This window comes from Carex rostrata, chromosome 3 (assembly GCF_964058835.1).
Source record: "Carex rostrata chromosome 3, lpCarRost1.2, whole genome shotgun sequence".
In the NCBI taxonomy this organism is placed as follows: Eukaryota; Viridiplantae; Streptophyta; class Magnoliopsida; order Poales; family Cyperaceae; genus Carex; species Carex rostrata.
In genome coordinates, this window is record NC_135920.1 from 7,744,562 (window position 1) to 7,764,198 (window position 19,637).

Below are 19,637 nucleotides of genomic sequence, written 5' to 3' on the forward strand. Positions count from 1 at the left end.
CTTGCTACCAATGCTATTTTCCAATAAGAATTTAGTTGACTTGATATATGTCTAAAAATAAGGACCACAATTCGAACATTTTAAGTTTCACAAACTTTTATGACTATGATTTACACAATACAATTAAAGGCGCAAGAAAAATACCCCACAGAAAGTGCAGCGAAAATGTTTCTTTCTTCGCTAGGATCTTGTCTACATGGACACCGATATACAGCGTCAATAAAGTAAAGTTAGTTCTAGAATTTAAATAGAAGTGGATACACCACTAAAATGATGATCACAATTCACAACTGTGTCAATAAAAAAATGTGAGATCTCCCACCCCAACAAGCAAGAGTGCGTATCCTCTGAGATATCTCATATTTTGCGTGACCGACGTGTCCGGTGCCTATTCGAGGGTGACATGGGGGCAGTATTATTTGAGCTTTGAGATTCGCGCAGAACGTATTGCAATGGTTAAGATTTTCCAAAAAGTCACGCAAAATATGAGATATCTCAGAGGATGCGAATTCAACAAGCAATGGCTATAATGCTTCAAAGCGAACAAGATATTGACACTAGCTTTTTTGTAGGGGCGGAGCCAAATGGAGATGGGTCGGCAACCCCTGGCTCCAAAAAAGTTTAAAAAATATACTTCTATTTTTGGGATCCGGATCTGAATTCCTATTTTTGTGTTTTTAAAAAAGTAATAATAATAATTACATGTATACTTAAGTTTCAAAAATTTATAAAATTTTGTCTACTCTATGTTCTCCAAAATCTGTTTTTATTTTTATGTTTTTCTAAAAAAAAAATATAAAATATATGAGTGAGGCTATGGTACTATGCATAACACATATCAACCCACATTATAGATTTGAATCTTTGGTTTGAAAGTCCTAACGATCAATCCAAACCGTTCAACGTAGTCTCCATATAAATACGTATTCTCAAACTAAAATTTATATTTTTAAAATTTCTTTACTTTTTTTTAGATGGGTAAGAATCACTTGATTTGAAAATTTTGGACCATTCAAAAACAGTGATTTTCTACCCATATAAAAAATAGTAAGTATTTTTTCTAAAGATTGTAAAATTTAGTTTACAAGTATATATTCATATGGACATCATGTTGAACGGTTCGGATCAATCGTTAGAATTTTGAAAATAAAAATATTGATCCAAAGTACAGACCAATACACGCTATGCTATGCATAGTACCATAGCCTCACTAAAAGTAATATTCAAAATAATAACAAAACTATGCATCGCCTAAAACTTTCGCATCCTGGCTACGCTTCTGATTCTATATGTAATCATCTGTTATATAGGTTTCGAGTTTGACTTGAGTTTACTCAGGAAAGATTTTTGTTACCATTAGAAGCAAAACTAAGGCGATGGAGGAGTGCTTCCAAAAATCGTAACTAAGAACTGTGCAACAAATATTTTATTACGAAGGCCAAATTTTACAAACTTTTTCCTTTCTTTTCTAGTTGTTTTCTATGTTCCATTACTTCAACTAAAATTTGATACGAGGAGACTAGAGAATTCCTTTCTTGCGGTCAAGTGCCTTAAATTCACTCAATTTTGAAGTGGGTTCACGGATCAGTGTTACATCCAGACATTTTTTGTGGTCTCTAGTCTCAACAAGCAGGTGAGTGACACTTCGGTTCTCTTTTTTTAAGTCACTTGTGATAGGAGTTTTGGATGTATATATAATAATGTAGGAGAGACAGCCACTGATTGCACTATCAAACTCAAAAATTTGGTGCTGTTTGTGATGAAATATGATGCCAACCTTTGATGTAGGCATCCCTCCTAGTGGACTACACGTCATTGGGTCTGATCAAGAGAAGTGAAACGTGGTGTTTCTCATCCACATCTTTTCTCTTGACAAAGAAAAAGTACTATGCTTCTTCTAGTGCTGCCATGTGCACAATGAGTTGCTTCATTGGAGAATTTAGGAGAAACCTAGAAATATTGGTAACTGCAAAAGCATGAAGCCTTTAACAATATTCTGAATATTAATAAAAAAAATTGAAATAAAAAGGAGTTAAAATGTGTTATTGGATATAATAGAGTTTACCAATTATATTTTATTTTGTACAACTGACTATTTTTTTATAATGTATGAAGGATCATTAAATTCAAATCGTTAAAAATTTCAAACTACTTATTGAACAGTAAAAGATGCACAAAATACCATATTTCTTTATATGCATGATATACATGACAATATATTATACTAAAGTATCAGGTTCAAATTTAAACTTTATTTTTTGGTAATTTTCCTTTGTCAAAATCAAAATAATTAATAGTCAATGAGATCATATTTCAAACATCAAATGAACGGTCAGAACTTTTATGGATTTAACACAATAAAAAAGATCCTATGTCATGGTGACCCGCCACAGAAACCCCGCCACCAGAGGGGCAGAAAGAGATTAGAATTCCTTTTTACTCGGATAAGGTATGAAAAGTTGACCCAACCATTTCGGTATACTTAGCTTTCTCTCTTTCACTGGTGTGATGTCTTGTCTGCGTAAAAGAGATTGTGATAACTCATATTTGTTAATGCAAAGTACAATCATATTGATCATAGTTAGGTTTTGTAAACTTTGACATGTCTAACTTTTTATTATAATGACAGTGTCCAAATCTTGACTTCAATTGAAAAGCAGTGCAAAAGCTACTGGTGCCTACCTGCTGGGACAAGAGCTACATCACCTCCAGATGAGCCATAAGAAGTGATCTCATATTCTCTCTTAGTAACTAGTTAACGAACATTTTCAAGTAAATTAGTACTACACAGATAAATTGATTGCTAATAAATACAAATAAATTTTGCGATGTACAACATTTGCATATATATAGGTTGGCTAATATCAAAAGGTTTGTTCCGGAGCCATGGAACAAACACTTCGGTTTTTATATTTTCAAAGTCCAAAAGAGTTGATCCAAACTGTTCAACATTCAATATATATTAAATGTGCCTGGAGACCAAAGATTACATTTTTTGAATTTCTTTTACTATTTATTAAGACAGTTTTAAAATCGTGTTTTCAATGATCTAGAAATTTTTCATTGTTTATTAAAATCAACGATTTTAAAACTGAGTTAATAAATAGTAAAAAAAAATCAAAAAAATATAAAATTTGGTCTCCAAGCACATTTTAATATAGACATCACATCTAACGGTTTGGTTTGGATCGACCGTTTCAACTTTGAAAATCGGAAAACCAAAGATTTGCACCACAACTCCGGAACAAACGTTTTGATATTAGCCAAGAGGGTTTGGTGAGCACAACTCTAAAAATCTATCGGATTGGCTTTAAGCAACGAATCCAAACCGTTGAAATTCATCTACTTTACAAGTGATGCATGTACATGTAAAATTTTGAAAGTTTCAAATTCATTTAGTACAAAGTCAAGCGGTCAAAAAAAATAATAAAAAATAAATACATAAAACAACTCATAAAATGTTCATTTTTTTTACCGCTTGACCTCGTACTAAATGAATTCGAACTTCCAAAAAATTTCATGTACATACGTCACTCATAAAGTAGATGGATTTTAACGGTTTTGATTCGTTATTTGAAGCCAATTCCGACTTTTGGAGTTGTGCTCACCAAACCCTCTTAGTGAGCACATCACACCCTAGATTTGCTCTCTCTATAATTATATATTTTAATGTAGATCTAATGGGAACTTAAAAATGAAGTATCAAATATCTATCCTTTTAGCAAGCAAATCTTCTTTATTGGAGATATGGAATCTTATCTGGATTAAGCCTTTTAATCGATTCTCTAAAGCAAAGATAGCACAGCTTACAACAATTTGATGAAAAATATACCCAATTCCACAAAAAGAAGTATCCCAATTTTAACTTATGATGTCAGCAAATGTGCGGTCCGAGAACATACAAACCTTGTTTGTTGTCAAGAAATGAGTTGCACTCATTTACCTTTCATTTGGTATATTTTTTTAACCTTTACAGTTGCTTTAATTAGCTGAGATATCCTATATAATTAGCATGCATTGAATGTATTTCATTGGTCATTCAAGTAAGTCAAATGTTAAAACATGAAGAAGAATCAAATCATGAGCCAAAAGTTAATTTAAAATTGCAGCACCTTTAGAAATCTTCATGAGATAATATCATTTATATTTTCATATTTTAGAAAGCATCAGAGCTAGCTGATCATCGGTTACTTCCACCTCTTGATGTGCACCTACTGCATCTGCAAGCTGTGCTGCTATCTGATGCTTGCACTTCAAAAACAAAAAACCAAATCAAACAATAAGAAAAGGAAAAAGAATACTATGAAAAGAATTAACTAAGAAGGGGGAGTGAGGCTATGGTAATATGCATATTACACAACGGCTTGTGTTATGGATCCATATCTCTATATTTAAAGTTCAAACGGCTTATGTTATTTATCCATATCTCTATATTTAAAGTTCAAACAGTTGATCCGGACCGTTAAACACGATTTTGATATGAAAATGCACTTGCAGACCAAATTTTACATTGTTTTAGATTTTTTTCCTAATTTTTTAGATAGGTAGAAAATCACTTGATTTGAAAATTCTCAACCATTTTAAATGTAAAATTTTGTTTAACGGTCTGGATCAACTGTTTGAACTTTAAATATAGAGATATGGATCCATAGCACGAGTCAATCCGTAATATGTATATTACCATAGCCTCACTCTACGAAGGGGACAGCATAGCATACACAGATTTGATCGCCTCTATTGACAATATCATAGAAAAAAGAGTAGCATGTGCATAGATGCTGTGGGAAACAGATATACTCTTCCTTTCTTCTCGACTCCCCAACCACCTTTAGACAAGATTGAACAATTTCGTTTTAATTGAAATAAAAATTGGTTAGAATTGAGACATATGTTCACAAGTCCAGAGCTAATTACATTCAGGTTAACAGTGTCAATGCTGGCCACATTGGAAAGTCGGAGGTTTGAATCAGAGAGGAAAGAAAACAACTTGAATATATAAGTTTTACCAGGAAGAGAGACCGGCGACTTGGGAAACCGGAGACACGCCTGACACCGCCTTCATCGACTATCCGAGTTGCTCGCTCGAAGTTTTTTCCAAACAAGAAATTCAATCTGGACATGAACTATTTCATGTCATGAAAATACATATTTCTTTCAGTTTGTTTGGAGTTAATAGATTGAGGTGGTGGAGAACTGGAGAATTACTTACATCGACATTTGATCGTCAGATACTGCATTAACAGTTATCGTCGGTGTTAGTAGGTGAGTGAGAGAGAGAATCCCTGTAAAGCTTTTCAGAGAGAGAGAGAGGAAGGACCTGAGCGGGTCGATCTGATCTGGTCCCAAATGACGTTTGCAACGGCGGAGATGGCAGCCATGGTCACATTCAAGTGCTGCGCGCAAGGTGTTCGATGTTTTACCCGAGAGAGATGCAAATGCCAAGCGTAAAAAACGCGTAGCAGGATCAGGAAGCCTAAAATGTATTATTGGGAATTCATATCATATTATCACCTTATAACGCAAATTTTGAGTTTAGATCTGGACCGTAGCTTTGACGCGCATATTAAAGACGTCGTACATTTTACCTCGAGCTGAATTGATTCAGATTTTATCGGACGGTTCAGATCCAGTCTCAAATTTGAGATACCGCAGAGGATCAGGACTCGTATTTTTTTTTTTAAAAAATTGGAATTGGAAATAAGCGTGAGTGGGGGACACTGATTGACAGTTTGACACAGGTAGAGTGCTGCACAATTCTACAAGGATCTGTTTGAGAATGGGATTCAGGTCGGGCAGTTCGATGAAAGATTCAACAGATAAGATAACTAGGAAAGAAAATTATCTCTAATCACTCAATTTACAGAATTTTTTTTTTTGAAATCTTGATAGTGGCTATCAAGTATAATTTTCATTAATTAAGCATAAATTACATCAATCGTTCTATATTCAAAACAATATCTACATCGAACTCTATCAACATCAACATCAATATCCGAACACTAACATCTAAGCATCAACATCTAACAACTAAAATAACAAAATAAAATAAACATTCTCCATCGGTAGTAGACATCAATTGATGTAATTAAAGACAGAGTGTTCTCACTAGAAAATAGGGGTGTTAATTACTTAATGACACCTCTTTATACTTTTACAGTTTTACCCAATCGGTACATCATCGATAAAAATAATTACGGGGAATATTTTTTTTAACCGATACATATACGGATATTGAGAAAGAATTCTTTCATTAACTAAACAGATAAAGGTACGTATAAAAATTATTTCGTATTTGTTACCCAATAGAATAATTAAAAAAAGAGGAGGGTTCAAATGCCGATTTTTTATTTATATCCAAAAATTAAATCAAATTACAAAAAATAACCAATTTGCCGTTGAATTTCGAAAACTACCCAATCCGGTTAGCCAGTAACCAGATTTTTTTTTTTTCCGGTTACCCAATTCCCGGATTATTGAAATGGGTCCGGTTATTGGTTAACCGGAAATGAGCAAAAAAAATTGGTATGGTATATGTCCGGTTAATGGTGCACCGGATTTGTGTTTTTTTTTTTTTTTAAAAAACAGGAAATTTTTTTTTTATTTTTTGTATTAAAATATTAGAAATGTTGAATATATTTCTTTGAAAATAGATGGAATACAATATAATTTGATTTATTAGAAAGACTGCAATAAATAGCCCGGATCAATATTTTTCAGATCGGATTTTTCGCGGCTGTAAGAAAAATTAATATATTTATTTATGTGTTATTGGAAAAAAATAAAAATGCTTAGATTCCGAGTTATTGATCCCGGTTCAAAAGTCACTTCTAGGTAATCCAGAAAATATTATGATCTTTCTAGTACATTTAACTTATTAAAAGTTGTATCTATTTTGAAAAAAAAATAAAAACTTTAATTTATTTAATAATTGTTATTCAAAAATAATTCTCAAAATAGATACAACTTTTAATAAATTAAATGTACTAGAAAGTTCATAATATTTTCTGGATTACCTAGAAGTGACTTTTGAACCGGGATCAATAACTCGGAATCTAAGCATTTTTATTTTTTTCCAATAACACATAAATAAATATATTAATTTTTCTTACAGCCGCGAAAAATGCGATCTGAAAAATATTGATCCGAGTTATTTGTGAAGTCTTTCTAATAAATCAAATTATATTGTATTCCATCTATTTTCAAATAAATATATTCAACATTTCTAATATTTTAATACAAAAAAAAATTATGTTTAAAAAAAACAAAAACAAAACCAGTGAACCATTAACCGGACGTATACCATACCAATTTTTTTTGCTCATTTCCGGTTAACCAATAACCGGACTCATTTCAATAATCCGGGAATTGGGTAACCGGAAAAAAAAAATCTGGTTACTGGGTAACCGGATTGGATAGTTTTCGAAATTCAACGGCAAATTGGTTATTTTTTGTAATTTGATTTAATTTTTGGATATAAATAAAAAAATCGGGTTCAAATGTCTCCATTTTTTGTGCCTCCATCATACCCTCATTTTTTAAAACTTTAATGACTTAAAATTTAAAACTTAAAAGTCAAAATAAAACTGTTAGATGTGATCTATGTTATTTTCTTTATGTACTCATAAAAAATTATTACATTTCAATTTTGTTTTTAATGTGAATCAATAAATTGAAAAATCAATATCTAGAAATTATCCACACTAGTATGTTTTTTACAAACTCTTGATGACAACTAAAATAAAATTAAAATATCATAATTTTTTACACATGTACAGATAAAACAAACTGAATGTCATAAGCAACTATAAATATATTTTTTATTGGAATGACAAAAACGTTCTCTTTTTATTTTTCAATGTTCTCTACGCCTTTATTCTTTATTGGGTGATTCTTGGAGTTGTAATTGCCACACCCAAAACCTTTGTTTGAATTTCAAAACTTAATTCGGTGATTTAATGAATGTGTTTTGATGGTTTTATTAATAAATACTAAAACTAATTATTATATTTGGTTATTCGTTATTTAGAGTTACCATTTTGTTATCTGATAACTTTAATAGCAATTTTTGTCAATTCTAAAAGAAAAAAGTTTAATAAATAACGAATAAAGATAAAGTACGGATAATATCAATTTATAATGAATATGAGTACAAGAATACACCCGATGACCCGATCCGTATTATACCGTTGACAACTCCACAGGAAACCACGAAGTCTCTCGGCTTGATGGATTTTCCAATGATTTTGTGACATCATTAAGCGAGATCTCATGGCAAATTATAATGTTTTTCATTCATGAACGAAAAATTCAATGGAGAAATAATCTGTCCGACTTCAATAAAATAACAAACTATTTCTATTTGAACTGTTCGGCTATATATAGTATAGAACTATAGTCTATAGATAGATAAAATAGTAATATAAACAAATAAAATTTGAAATAGATTTCTATTATGTATTATTTTGCCGATTTTTTTATTTATATCCAAAAATTAAATCAAATTACAAAAAATAACCGAAGTATCGTTGAATTTTGATTTCTACCCAATCCGGTTATCCAATAACCGGATTTGGGATAAATGTCCGGTTATCCAACAACCGAACTCAAGAAATATAACCGGTTATTGGATAACCGGAAAGTTATGTTTTTGTTTTTTTTTTTTTTTTTTTAAAGAAAACCCGGTTAATCACTAACCGGAAAGTAATTTTTTTATTTTTTTTTATTTTTTTGAAAACCAGAAATTTCGAATTTTTTTTTTATATTAAAATATTAGAAATGTTGATTATATTTCTTTAAAAATAGATGAAATACAATATAATTTGATTTATTAGAAAGACTGCAACAAATAACCCGGATTAATATTTTTCAGGCCGGATTTTTCGCGGTTGTAAGAAAAATTAATATATTTCTTTATGTGCTATTGGAAAAAAATAAAAATGCTTAGATTCTGAGTTATTGATTCCGGTTCAAAAGTCACTTCTAGGTAATCTAGAAAATATTGTGATCCATCTAGTAAATTTAATTAATAAAAAGTTGTTTCTATTTTTGAAAAAAATAAAAACTTTAATTTATTTAATAATTGTTTTTCAAAAAGAATTATCAAAATAGAAACAACTTTTTATTAATTAAATTTATTAGATGGATCACAATATTTTCTAGATTACCTAGAAATGACTTTTGAACCGGAATCAATAACTCATAATCTAAGCATTTTTATTTTTTTCCAATAGCACATAAAGAAATATATTAATTTTTCTTACAGCCGCGAAAAATCCGGCCTGAAAAATATTAATCCGGGTTATTTGTTGCAGTCTTTCTAATAAATCAAATTATATTGTATTTCATCTATTTTTAAAGAAATATAATCAACATTTCTAATATTTTAATATAAAAAATAAAAAAAATTCGAAATTTCTGGTTTTCAAAAAATAAATAAATAAATAAAAAAAAATTACTTTCCGGTTAGTGATTAACCGGGTTTTCTTTAAAAAAAAAAAAAAAAAAAAAAAAAAAAAAAAATAACTTTCCGGTTATCCAATAACCGGTTATATTTCTTGAGTTCGGTTGTTGGATAACCGGACATTTATCCCAAATCCGGTTATTGGGTAGAAATCGAAATTCAACGATACTTCGGTTATTTTTTGTAATTTGATTTAGTTTTTGGATATAAATAAAAAAATCGGATTATTTTGACTGTGTTCAGTTGAAGGTGTAAAAGTAACATAGTGGAAGAGTCAAAACGTATCAATAAATGAATCAATTTTATATTTCACCGCATCCACAAAGTAGAAAATTGACTTTTTTTTTTCAAAAAATAAAATTGATTCATTCATTGATACTTTTTAACTCTTCCACTATTTTAAATTGACCTTTTTAAAAGAATTGATTCTGAGCTAATATCTTTTTTCTCCACATGAGATCTCATCCTTCACTAACTTGTCTTCATTCTTTAATGTTGGCTAGTCTTTTTAATTTAATTTTATTTTTCACGTGATCTGTACAACTCTATTTTTTACATTTTTTTTCTAACTTTTATTATACTAAACTTTAGATTATTAGAGTTGATAAAAAAAATTTAATAACTATTAATTAAAAAATTAATATTTATGACATTGCTTTTAATAGAAAATATAGTTTCTGATTGATATCTTTTTCAAATTAGAATTTTTCGTAATTCTTTCTAAAATACAATTGAACATTCATTTAACACATTTTCATAATCATTTACCTACATACCTAAAGATAAAATTTGGTCCCATATAATCATGTTACAACCGAATAAGTTCTAGAAGGGAATACAAAAGGAATGTTTTGAAGGAATGAGCCCCACTTTTCCTACGCACAAGATACTTTAATTTCTTTGATGGCTAAGAATAAAATGATTGAAAACATAAAGCGGACTCTTAAAGGGTTTGAGGGCATTTTTGAATTCAAAATAAATTTTACAAAGAGTGAACTCATTCTAGTTAGAGTAATATTTTACCTTTGGATCCAACTAGGAAATTAAGAAAATTATAAATCCCTAAATCTAAATTAGTAAAATTGCATCCGGTAACAATTAGGTAAGAGTGAGGTTATGATACTATGCATAGTGCAAATTGGTCTGTATTATGAACTAAAATTATTATTTTTAAAATTTTAACTGTTGATTCGAACCATTCAACATGGTCTTCATATGAAAATGTACTTGTAAACTAAATTAAATAATTTTTATAATTTTTTTACTATATTTTTAGCTGGCTAGAAAAACACTGTTTTTAGATTGTCTAGAATTTTCAGTACTGAATTATTTGAAGATCATATTGAATATTGAATGATTCAAATCGACCTTGTTTAAAAAATTTAAATTCATATTGCATTCCAGTAGCCTCAATCATTAGGTAATTAATCCCCAGTGAAGTATGCATCCGCTGCAAATAAATTTTGATATCAAACTCCGATTATTCAATCTAACCTTCCAATTGAAATCAAACGGTCTAATTACACTTTAATCTAAATAGAGAGATTTTATCAGTAATGACCTGAGTATATTTCTTTCTGTCTATTACTCTATTAATCATTAATTAACAAATAATGGGGAAAAAAATGAGGTAATGCAGATAGAAAAAGTAATAAATCCTCCATAATTAGTAAAATTTAATTATGTCTAATAATCACTAGAAAAATGGATGTACATCACAAGAGATTTAAGAAGAAAAAAAAAGGCTATGGACCCCAAAACTAAGTAACAAAATCGTTACTTACCATACAAGAATTTTGTGATAAAATAATATCTGCAAGATAATTACGGGACTGGAATTACATTTTTTTTCATTACAATAAATAATGAGAAAATTAATAGGGAAATAACAAAAAAAAAAAAAAAAAAACGCTAACGATTGTGGAGAGGATCCGAGGTGTTAGGTACCGCCCTTTCACTGCCCCGGTACAATGCCCCTCTATCCATGTCTTGAGGCAGATGCACTTTTTTGAGGCGATCTTGCATTGGATTTACCATGTTTTGATTGGCATCTGGTTCTAGTTTCTGATCTTTATCATGATCCCCATTGGCAATGAGAAAGAGAAGGCAAGAGGTGATCAGAAGCAGAGTTGTCACCAGCTGATATCTCATTTTTCATTAATTTGACAAGAATATAGTTGTTGTTACTTGTTAAATGATAAATAAGAGAAATGGGGCACACATAACTTGGTGGTTTAGTTGCCCTTGAAATAAGGGGCACGGCTTTATGGGTAAAAAAATTGTTGGAGGCGCGGTATTTATACCAATCTAATCATCTCCATTACTTCAACTTTGAAAAGATTAATTTCATTTATTTACCCATAAAAAAAATGCTGAAGGCAAGAAGTATTGAATTTTTAAAAAATTTAGTAACTTTAGGATGTTGAAGAAAACAAACTATTTCGAGTAAAAAAAATTATTAGTTTGTTTTCTTCAACATGTACATAATTTTTTTTAGCATATCTCAAGTAAAAAGTAACTATAATGTACATATTTTTGCTAAAATAAACATAATTTTTTTTGTCCATTTTGGTACATATTAAGATATGTACTTAATTAACGAGTTATTGTGTAGGATTTTAAAATTTAGTTTCAGATCTTGTGTACATGATTCATTTTGCAGCACATAAAATTTAAGATACTAAACAGTTTAAATTGAAATGGCCACTTATATTATTAGGCCAAACAGTTTTTAAAGTTCAAACGATAGATTCGAATAGTTCAACATGATCTCCATGCGAAAATGTATTTATAAACCAATTTTTTTAAATTATTTTACTATTTTCTAGATAGGTAGAAAATCACTGCTTTCGGATGGTACATAATCTCTGATTAATAAAAAATAATAAAATTTACAATAAACAAAATCCTAATACACTGGTTCTCTCCTGTGCACTGGGGACAGGAGATGAATCCATCCCAATTAAAACCACAGTTGCTTTTCTACATTGATTAATCTCGGTTACGGCGGAGCTTTTACCTAATCCGTGCGCATATTTACCTTGGGTGATGAGCTATATGTCTCTCTGTCTTTTAGCCACCTTCATTTTCCTCTTGCCTAGATCCTGTCCGGTTTGTTATGGTACCTATGTTAGACCTTATCATTTATTATAGGCACCATCTTTAAATAAAAAAGAGATACTTGAAGGATTATAAAAGACACCTTCATTTTCCTCTTGCGTAGATCCTGTCCAGTTTGTTATGATACCTATGTTAGACAAGACCTTATCATTTATCATAGGCACCATCTTTTAAATAAAAAAGAGATATTTGAAGGATTATTTGTTGTATCTCCAACCATACAATTTTGCAGCTTCCGTGGCATGCTGATATACAAGGTAACAAAAATTAACCATAAAACTATCAAGGCATTATATCAGAACTTTTATTGCCTCATTAATTAGTTATTTCTATTTCGAGTAAAAAAAAATGTTTTGTTTGGAAACAAATTAAACACTATAATTAGGTCAGTTGTGACAGCCGAACCGTTGAATAAACCTGAAAAGGGGAACGGATCAGAACAGAAAGACCTGAATGGGTGAGGCGGCGACCTCACTTCTGTTTCAAAAATTGACAGCTTCCCGAACTTTCATTTCCAACCTACGGCCTACGGGCATCATCTGCAGCGACTTATTTAAAATGAATTGCATTCTTCTGTTATGACCCGCCGATTAAATCTAAACCATTCGTCACAAACCGATACAGGCCTTCCGATCAAATTGAACGGTTGATATCTGAACTGTAGAGATCTACTATCTAAGCAATTAACAAAGTGGTTCGATTCCATCAAGTAACTCAAATTTTGAGTTTACATCTAACTGTCCGATCGAAATTGGAACCAATCCAATCAATCCGATGTAGAATGCACGGAACCTTTAATATACATGACGGAGCAGATTGAACGGTCCAGATATAACCTCAAAATTTGAGTTGCTTGAGAGGGTATCAAATTCTAAATTAACCAGTAGCAACTAGCAAGTACCGCTGTTCCAGTCGATTCTCTTCTTTCCTCTCTCACAAAACTACTCAATCAAAAAAAAAAAAAACAGAGAGAGAAACCACGCATAAATGGCCCAAGAAAATCTCCAATCCACCAACCCGACTAAGCCTCTCCCCGCCGGCCTCTCAATCTGGCCGCCGACTCAGCGCACGCGCGAGGCTGTGGTGCGCCGCCTGGTCGAGACTCTCACCACCCCTTCCAGCGTCCTCTCCAAGCGCTACGGCGTGGTTCCCTCCCCCGACGCGGAGTCAGCGGCGCAGTCGATCGAGCAGGAGGCGCTCGACGCCGTGTCCGCCGACGGTTCGACGGATTCCGTGGAGGAAGGGATCAAGGCGCTCCAGCTTTACTCCAAGGTGGTAAGTGAACGGTTGCTAAATTTCGCCAAATCTAAGTCTGCGAAGGAGAGTGATATGTCTTCTTCGAAGGAAGAGGAATCTGGGGAGGTGAAGGATGGAGAGGATGCTGGATCTGTTGTTAATTCAGAACCTCCATCTGCTTGAGAACTTTCATTTCTTTTCTTTCTTTTCTTATCTTTTTAGGCTTCTATTTTGTGGGTATGGATTAGTAGATCTTAAGGGATGAATAGAAGATGCGAGTTCTTGTTGGATTGTAGAATTTTGAGAAGCCTGTATTTTGAGGTTTTACTACAATATAAAACGTTTGAGATCTTTTGAATTAGGAATGGTCCACCAGGAGATGTTCAGAACTACATGAATTTTACATTTTGTTTGAATTTTTTTTATTATTATTGCTTTTCAGTACGAGAATTTGCACAAAATCACCTTCCATTGCTTACAAAGCATAAATGTTGTCAAGGAGAAAGTGCCAATTTCAGCATAATCCTACTGACAATTTGTAATGGGATCATCTACCTATACGAGTAGAACTAGGGTGTTCTTAAGCTCACGAAAGTGTTTGGTGAGCTTGACTTCAAAACCCGTCAAATCAGTTTCAAATGATGAATCCGAACCGTTGGAACCAGCCTATTTTACATGTGATGCATCTACATGTGAAATTTTTAAACTTTCGAATTAGTTTAGTATAAAGTCAATTGGTCAAAATTAGAAGGTTAATAAATTAATTTTAGTGCATTCATTTTTTGAATATTTTTTGACCGCTTGACTTTATACTAAACTAATTCGAAAGTTAAAAAATTTCACATGTAGACGCATCACACGTAAAATAAGCGGGTTCCAACAATTCAGATTCGTCATTTGAAACCAATTTGACGAATTTTGAAGTCAAGCTCACCAAACACTTTGGCGAGCGAACACACTAGTTCTACTCATATATTTACTATATTAGTGTAGGATGTGCAGAAACAAACGAGTATTCGGTTAAAGGTCCTACAAAACTACAGAAATTCGAAAAGTTCAATGAGATCCCAGAAAAAAATAAAAATAAATAAAAACGTTCTTAACTCTGAATTAGAATGGCCCACTAACGGACAAGAGTGAGGCTTTGGTACATTGCAATGCGGATTGATGTGTGCATTGGATTTTATATTTCCGTTTTAAAAAAGTTTACGTGATAAAACAATTTTGGATCATCCGAGAGTAGTGAATTTTTACCTACCTAAAAATTAGTAAAAATATTCAAAAAATATAAAATTTGATCTCAAAGTATATTTTCATATGATAATATTTCAACAGTTTGAACTTTAAAAATTGAGATATAAGTTTAATATATAGACTGATCCGCACATTGTATTATAGAGTTTGACTAGTATAATATCAGTGTCATTTCAACCTATATAACACCAACTCTAAAACCTATCAAATCGACTTCGAACGACTAATCCAAACTGTTCAAACCGATTTATATTATAAGTGATGCGTTTACATACAAATTTTTTATATTTTCGAGTTATTTTAGTATCAAATCAATCGGTAAAATTATTGAAAAATTAATGTATTAAAATTAACTTAAAAACTCACACATTTGACCGCTTGACTTAATACTAAATAAATTCGAAAAGTTATAAATTTTGCATGTAAACGCACAACTAATGAAGTAGATCGGTTTGAACGGTTTGAATTCACCGTTTGAAGTCAATTTAATAGGTTTTAGAGTTTGTGTTATATAGATTAAAATAATACTGATATTATACTAACCAAACTCTTTATTATAGCCTCACTGAACGAACAAAGTATCAAATCGTTCTCTATCACTTCTCCAGAAGATGGTAAATATCTCTGTAGAAGATGAAAATATCTCTATACGAAAGAGATGTGTTAATAACTTCTTTTATCTTTCCAATCTCTATAAGACGTGTTAGACAGACTGGTATTGCTTATTCTAAATTAAGCCGGTCTAAGATGAATGAGTATCCTCTGCATTAACTCAAAAGGGAATCTTTTGAGTTAATGAATTTGAGCCGTCTGATTTTAAACGGAGCCAATCCGATACCTGCTTATAACATAAAAGATCTTTTAATATTAGTGCAGATATAGTTCGTACGAATTTTAAAACTTAATATTCATTAACTCAAAAGGAAATCTTTTGAGTTAATGCAGAGGATATGAATTCGTCTAAGATTATACCTACCTAGTTGCAAAATAAAATTGGATTTATATAATGTTAGCAGCAGAGAAAAAGAGAAGCGTTATTGGCAACGGGTTTCACGGATGAAATAAGTTAAATCATCTAAATAAATAGTTTAACTTAGAACGACATAAAGTTAAAGACTTACATTTGACTGCTTAAGCGACAATAATCAAGATATTTATTCTTACGATTTAATCATCAATCAAATGTGAACTTAAATAATATCGAGATGCTATTTATAGGATAAAGTCACTCCTTGACGATTCATTGAATCCTAGATCGTATATAGTTGTTAAACTCAAAAATTATAAATTATTATCTCGAGTTATTGAACTTGATAATCAAAGATGAGAACTTGAGTTGTTCAAATTAGAGGATGTGAGTTGTCATCTTAGATTATCAAATTCGAGAACAAGTTCTTCATCTCAAATTATTAAGGAATATTATTTCGATATTTTCTTAACGATAACTTAATATTACAACAACATTTTATAAAATAAAATTCAGCAAAATCGATTTAAATAATTGTAAAATTAATTAATTAATTAGGTCCCAGACAATTCTACTATTTATTTTGAATTAATCATTTGATCTTACTCGTGGTAAAAATGTTGTTCCATAAGCGATCTAGTGGGGTTGACTCGTGTTGACCGAAAATTTTAAACATTTTTTTTTACTTAATTTGTAACCAAACAAGCTCACAACACAAAAACAAATATAAAAAGTGAACGGAGAAACAACAAAATACAAATTGGTTAACGAAGTTTGAACTAGTAATGTCGAATGATCAGCATAGTTTAACTCTTATGGCTTCGAAAATATAGCAATCACTTGGTGCCTTTTTTTTTTTTTCTAAAAAGAAAATAAAATATTACAACTTAAGAATCTATTGTCCTTTACAATGTATTGTAGAAAGCAATTGATTTTACGAGAATCTCTCAGTAGACTTATATAAAGTCTAACACTAAAAAAATTGAATTTGAGATTGGAATAAAAAAAATTGGCTAAATAAGTAAATTTTGTTTTTTAAGAGCTAAGAGAAAGAGAATGTGTATGAAATAGAAAAACAAAAATAATTCATACCAAAAAAAAATAAAAACAATTGTACCATGCACTTCTTAATCTCATCTCATGAACTTTACCTTTTTGGATCGCCATGCATCTACTAACTGAAATGAATTTGGTAGAACTTTAGTATAAACATGCACTTCTTAATCTCATAATAAGGAGTCTGACTAGTATGATATCAGTGTTATATGATACTAACTTCAAAATTGATTGAATATATTTCAAACAATTAATTCAAACCGTTCAAACTGATTTACAGTGATAGTTTACATATAAATTATTTATATTTTTGAATTATTTTAGTATCGAATCAAGCGGTAAAAATGTTGAAAAGTGAATGTATTAAAATTAACTTCAAAACTCACACATTTGACCGCTTGACTTGATACTAAATAAATTCGAAAAATTATAGATTTTGCATGTAAACGCACAACTAATGAAATAGATCGGTTTGGATTCACCGTTTCAAAACGATTTAATAAATTTTAAAATTAGTGCTATATAAACTGAAATAATTCTCGTGATATACTAGCCAAACTCCGTAATAAACCATACTTATCGCTATGAACTATGGGCCTCACGCCCGCACCAAGCCTTATATCATTTCTCTATGGCCCTTTTCGTTAGCAGGAACCAGGTATCAAATCGCACCAAGGCGTGGAATTTTCTTAAAAATCACGTGTTGAATAGCTTAGTCGGCATCAATTATTCACTCTCTTTTTTGTGACACCGAATAGACTATTTGATACAGAAGAGTTTCACAAATTTGAATTATAACACAAAAGATAATGAATAACAACCAGCCAATTTCAAAAAGTAAATGGTTGCCGAATTGACCATTCCATAGGGCCGCACCACGGCACCAAACCAATTTCTCAGTCCGGTTGGTCTTTGTGCAGTACTTGTATATAAAAAGAACTGAAAAAGAATAATATATTAATATATGAGTGAGTTTATGGTATTATGCATAGCATGGATTAGTCTTAATACGGTTTAATATATTCGTTTTTAAAATTCTAACAATTAATTCTAACTGTTTAATATGATTGTAATTTGAATATGTACTTACGTAACAATTTTTATATTTCAGAATTTTTGAACTATTTTTTAAGATGGGTAGAAAATCACTTGATCTAAAAATGATATACATATTCATATGAAAATCATGTTGAATTAACAATTAAAATTTTAAAAATAAAAATATTGATCCATATTACTTACGAGGAGGGTTATAATGCTCCCAAATTTCTCTACTCCCACCTGCTCCCAATCTTGAACCGTACATCCCATTCAGAATTAATGGTCCAGATTAAAATGGGAATAGACTTTTTGTTTCCTTTTGTGCACGCTCCATCCCTTTCCTGACCTCTCCAGTGAAGGAAATTGGCGACCCCCCTCCAATTTGCTCTACTTCGCTCTCTCTCCATCTCCTCCGATTCTCTCTTGTGGACAAAGTCGCCATGTCCGCTCCTTCCCACGACGAAGAAATTGTCATTTTTCATTTTTCTACTTCTCCTCCCCACAATAAATGAAGTGTCATTTTCTCTTTTTCCGGTGAACTAAGTCAGGCCTCCATTCTCCGTCAGCCCTCATCTCCACCATTTGAAGTAACTGACGTAAGTTACTTTCTTTTAATTTATGTTAAGTTTCTTTCTATTTGCCTTGAAAACTCACTGGAGGAGCAACCTGTTCTATTGTGAATTCAATCTTACAATTAGTCATACAATTAAATACAATAGCTGATAACATCACTGCCTATGTACTGATACAACTGCAATTTTGTATTGAACATGCTGAAATTGTTTATTTTTCAATAACCAAAATTTGACAACTTGTAGCACAATCATCTTTTGGGTTCGTTTTTGTCATTTCTTATACTTGTTGTTTATGATTGGTATAAACTGCTCTGTCTACCTATTACTTGTTGTTTGAGAAAAGTTCGGTATGTACCAATTAGTACTGGTATGCAAATAGAATTTTGAATTTTGAATTAAAATTTATTATGAAGTCATGTTCTCTTTCTGTTGATGGGTCAGCAGTCTGACAAATCCTGATTATTGTTTTGTAGATTTCAAGAACAGTGTGCACAATTGTTGTTTTGTGTATGCTGCAGATACTGAAGAAAACGATTCAGTGCCAGCAGCATTTCCAAGGAAGAAGGCAATTAATATTTGTTTTGTTTGAATATTTTTTCTTAATTTATTTCACATTAGGGCTCAAAATGTTATCCTGTATCTCACTGTGTCAATATAGTAGCCATGTTTGTCATTAGAGAACTGAAGCATATTTTAAACATTCATGAGATGTCTGATTATTAGCTTTTAGTTTTTTGGTTGAGATATAGATGATTCATTCTTCTCTGAGATGTTCCATTATGGAATCATGATTCACTCTCTTTTGTTCATTTTTCTGGGAAGTGTACCTTGAAAATAAATAATGGACACTAACAAAAATACGAACTCAAAGTGCAATATACAAAAATTCACTACAATTGCAATATACAAACTCAAGTGCAGTACATGA

General features: G+C 31.3%; 2 protein-coding genes across 5 annotated transcripts; one reads left to right on the plus strand and one right to left on the minus strand.

Moving 5' to 3' along the window:
• Positions 1–1,223: 1,223 nt before the first annotated feature.
• Positions 1,224–5,466, minus strand: SSN2 (zinc finger SWIM domain protein). 4 transcript variants are annotated; one of them, XR_013510890.1, is made up of 7 exons: positions 5,318–5,466; positions 5,210–5,231; positions 5,007–5,112; positions 4,719–4,826; positions 4,113–4,251; positions 2,683–2,751; positions 1,224–1,950 (listed from the first exon to the last, which is right to left on the minus strand). XR_013510890.1 is itself a non-coding variant. In XM_078300031.1 (6 exons), exons 1-5 carry the CDS (start codon positions 5,376–5,378, stop codon positions 4,150–4,152), a joined length of 399 nt encoding a protein of 132 aa, XP_078156157.1. In that variant the 5' UTR covers positions 5,379–5,466; the 3' UTR covers positions 1,224–1,950; positions 4,113–4,149. The 4 variants fall into 4 exon arrangements, 3 of the variants coding, with proteins under 3 accessions (XP_078156157.1, XP_078156156.1, XP_078156155.1); XM_078300031.1 differs by lacking the exon at positions 2,683–2,751; XM_078300030.1 differs by lacking the exon at positions 1,224–1,950 and having other exon boundaries at positions 1,976–2,751.
• Positions 5,467–13,504: 8,038 nt separating this feature from the next.
• On the plus strand, positions 13,505–14,174 carry LOC144551239 (MFP1 attachment factor 1-like). The gene has a single exon (XM_078299129.1). It carries the CDS (start codon positions 13,568–13,570, stop codon positions 13,997–13,999), a length of 432 nt encoding a protein of 143 aa, XP_078155255.1. The 5' UTR covers positions 13,505–13,567; the 3' UTR covers positions 14,000–14,174.
• The last annotated feature ends 5,463 nt before the right edge of the window (positions 14,175–19,637 follow it).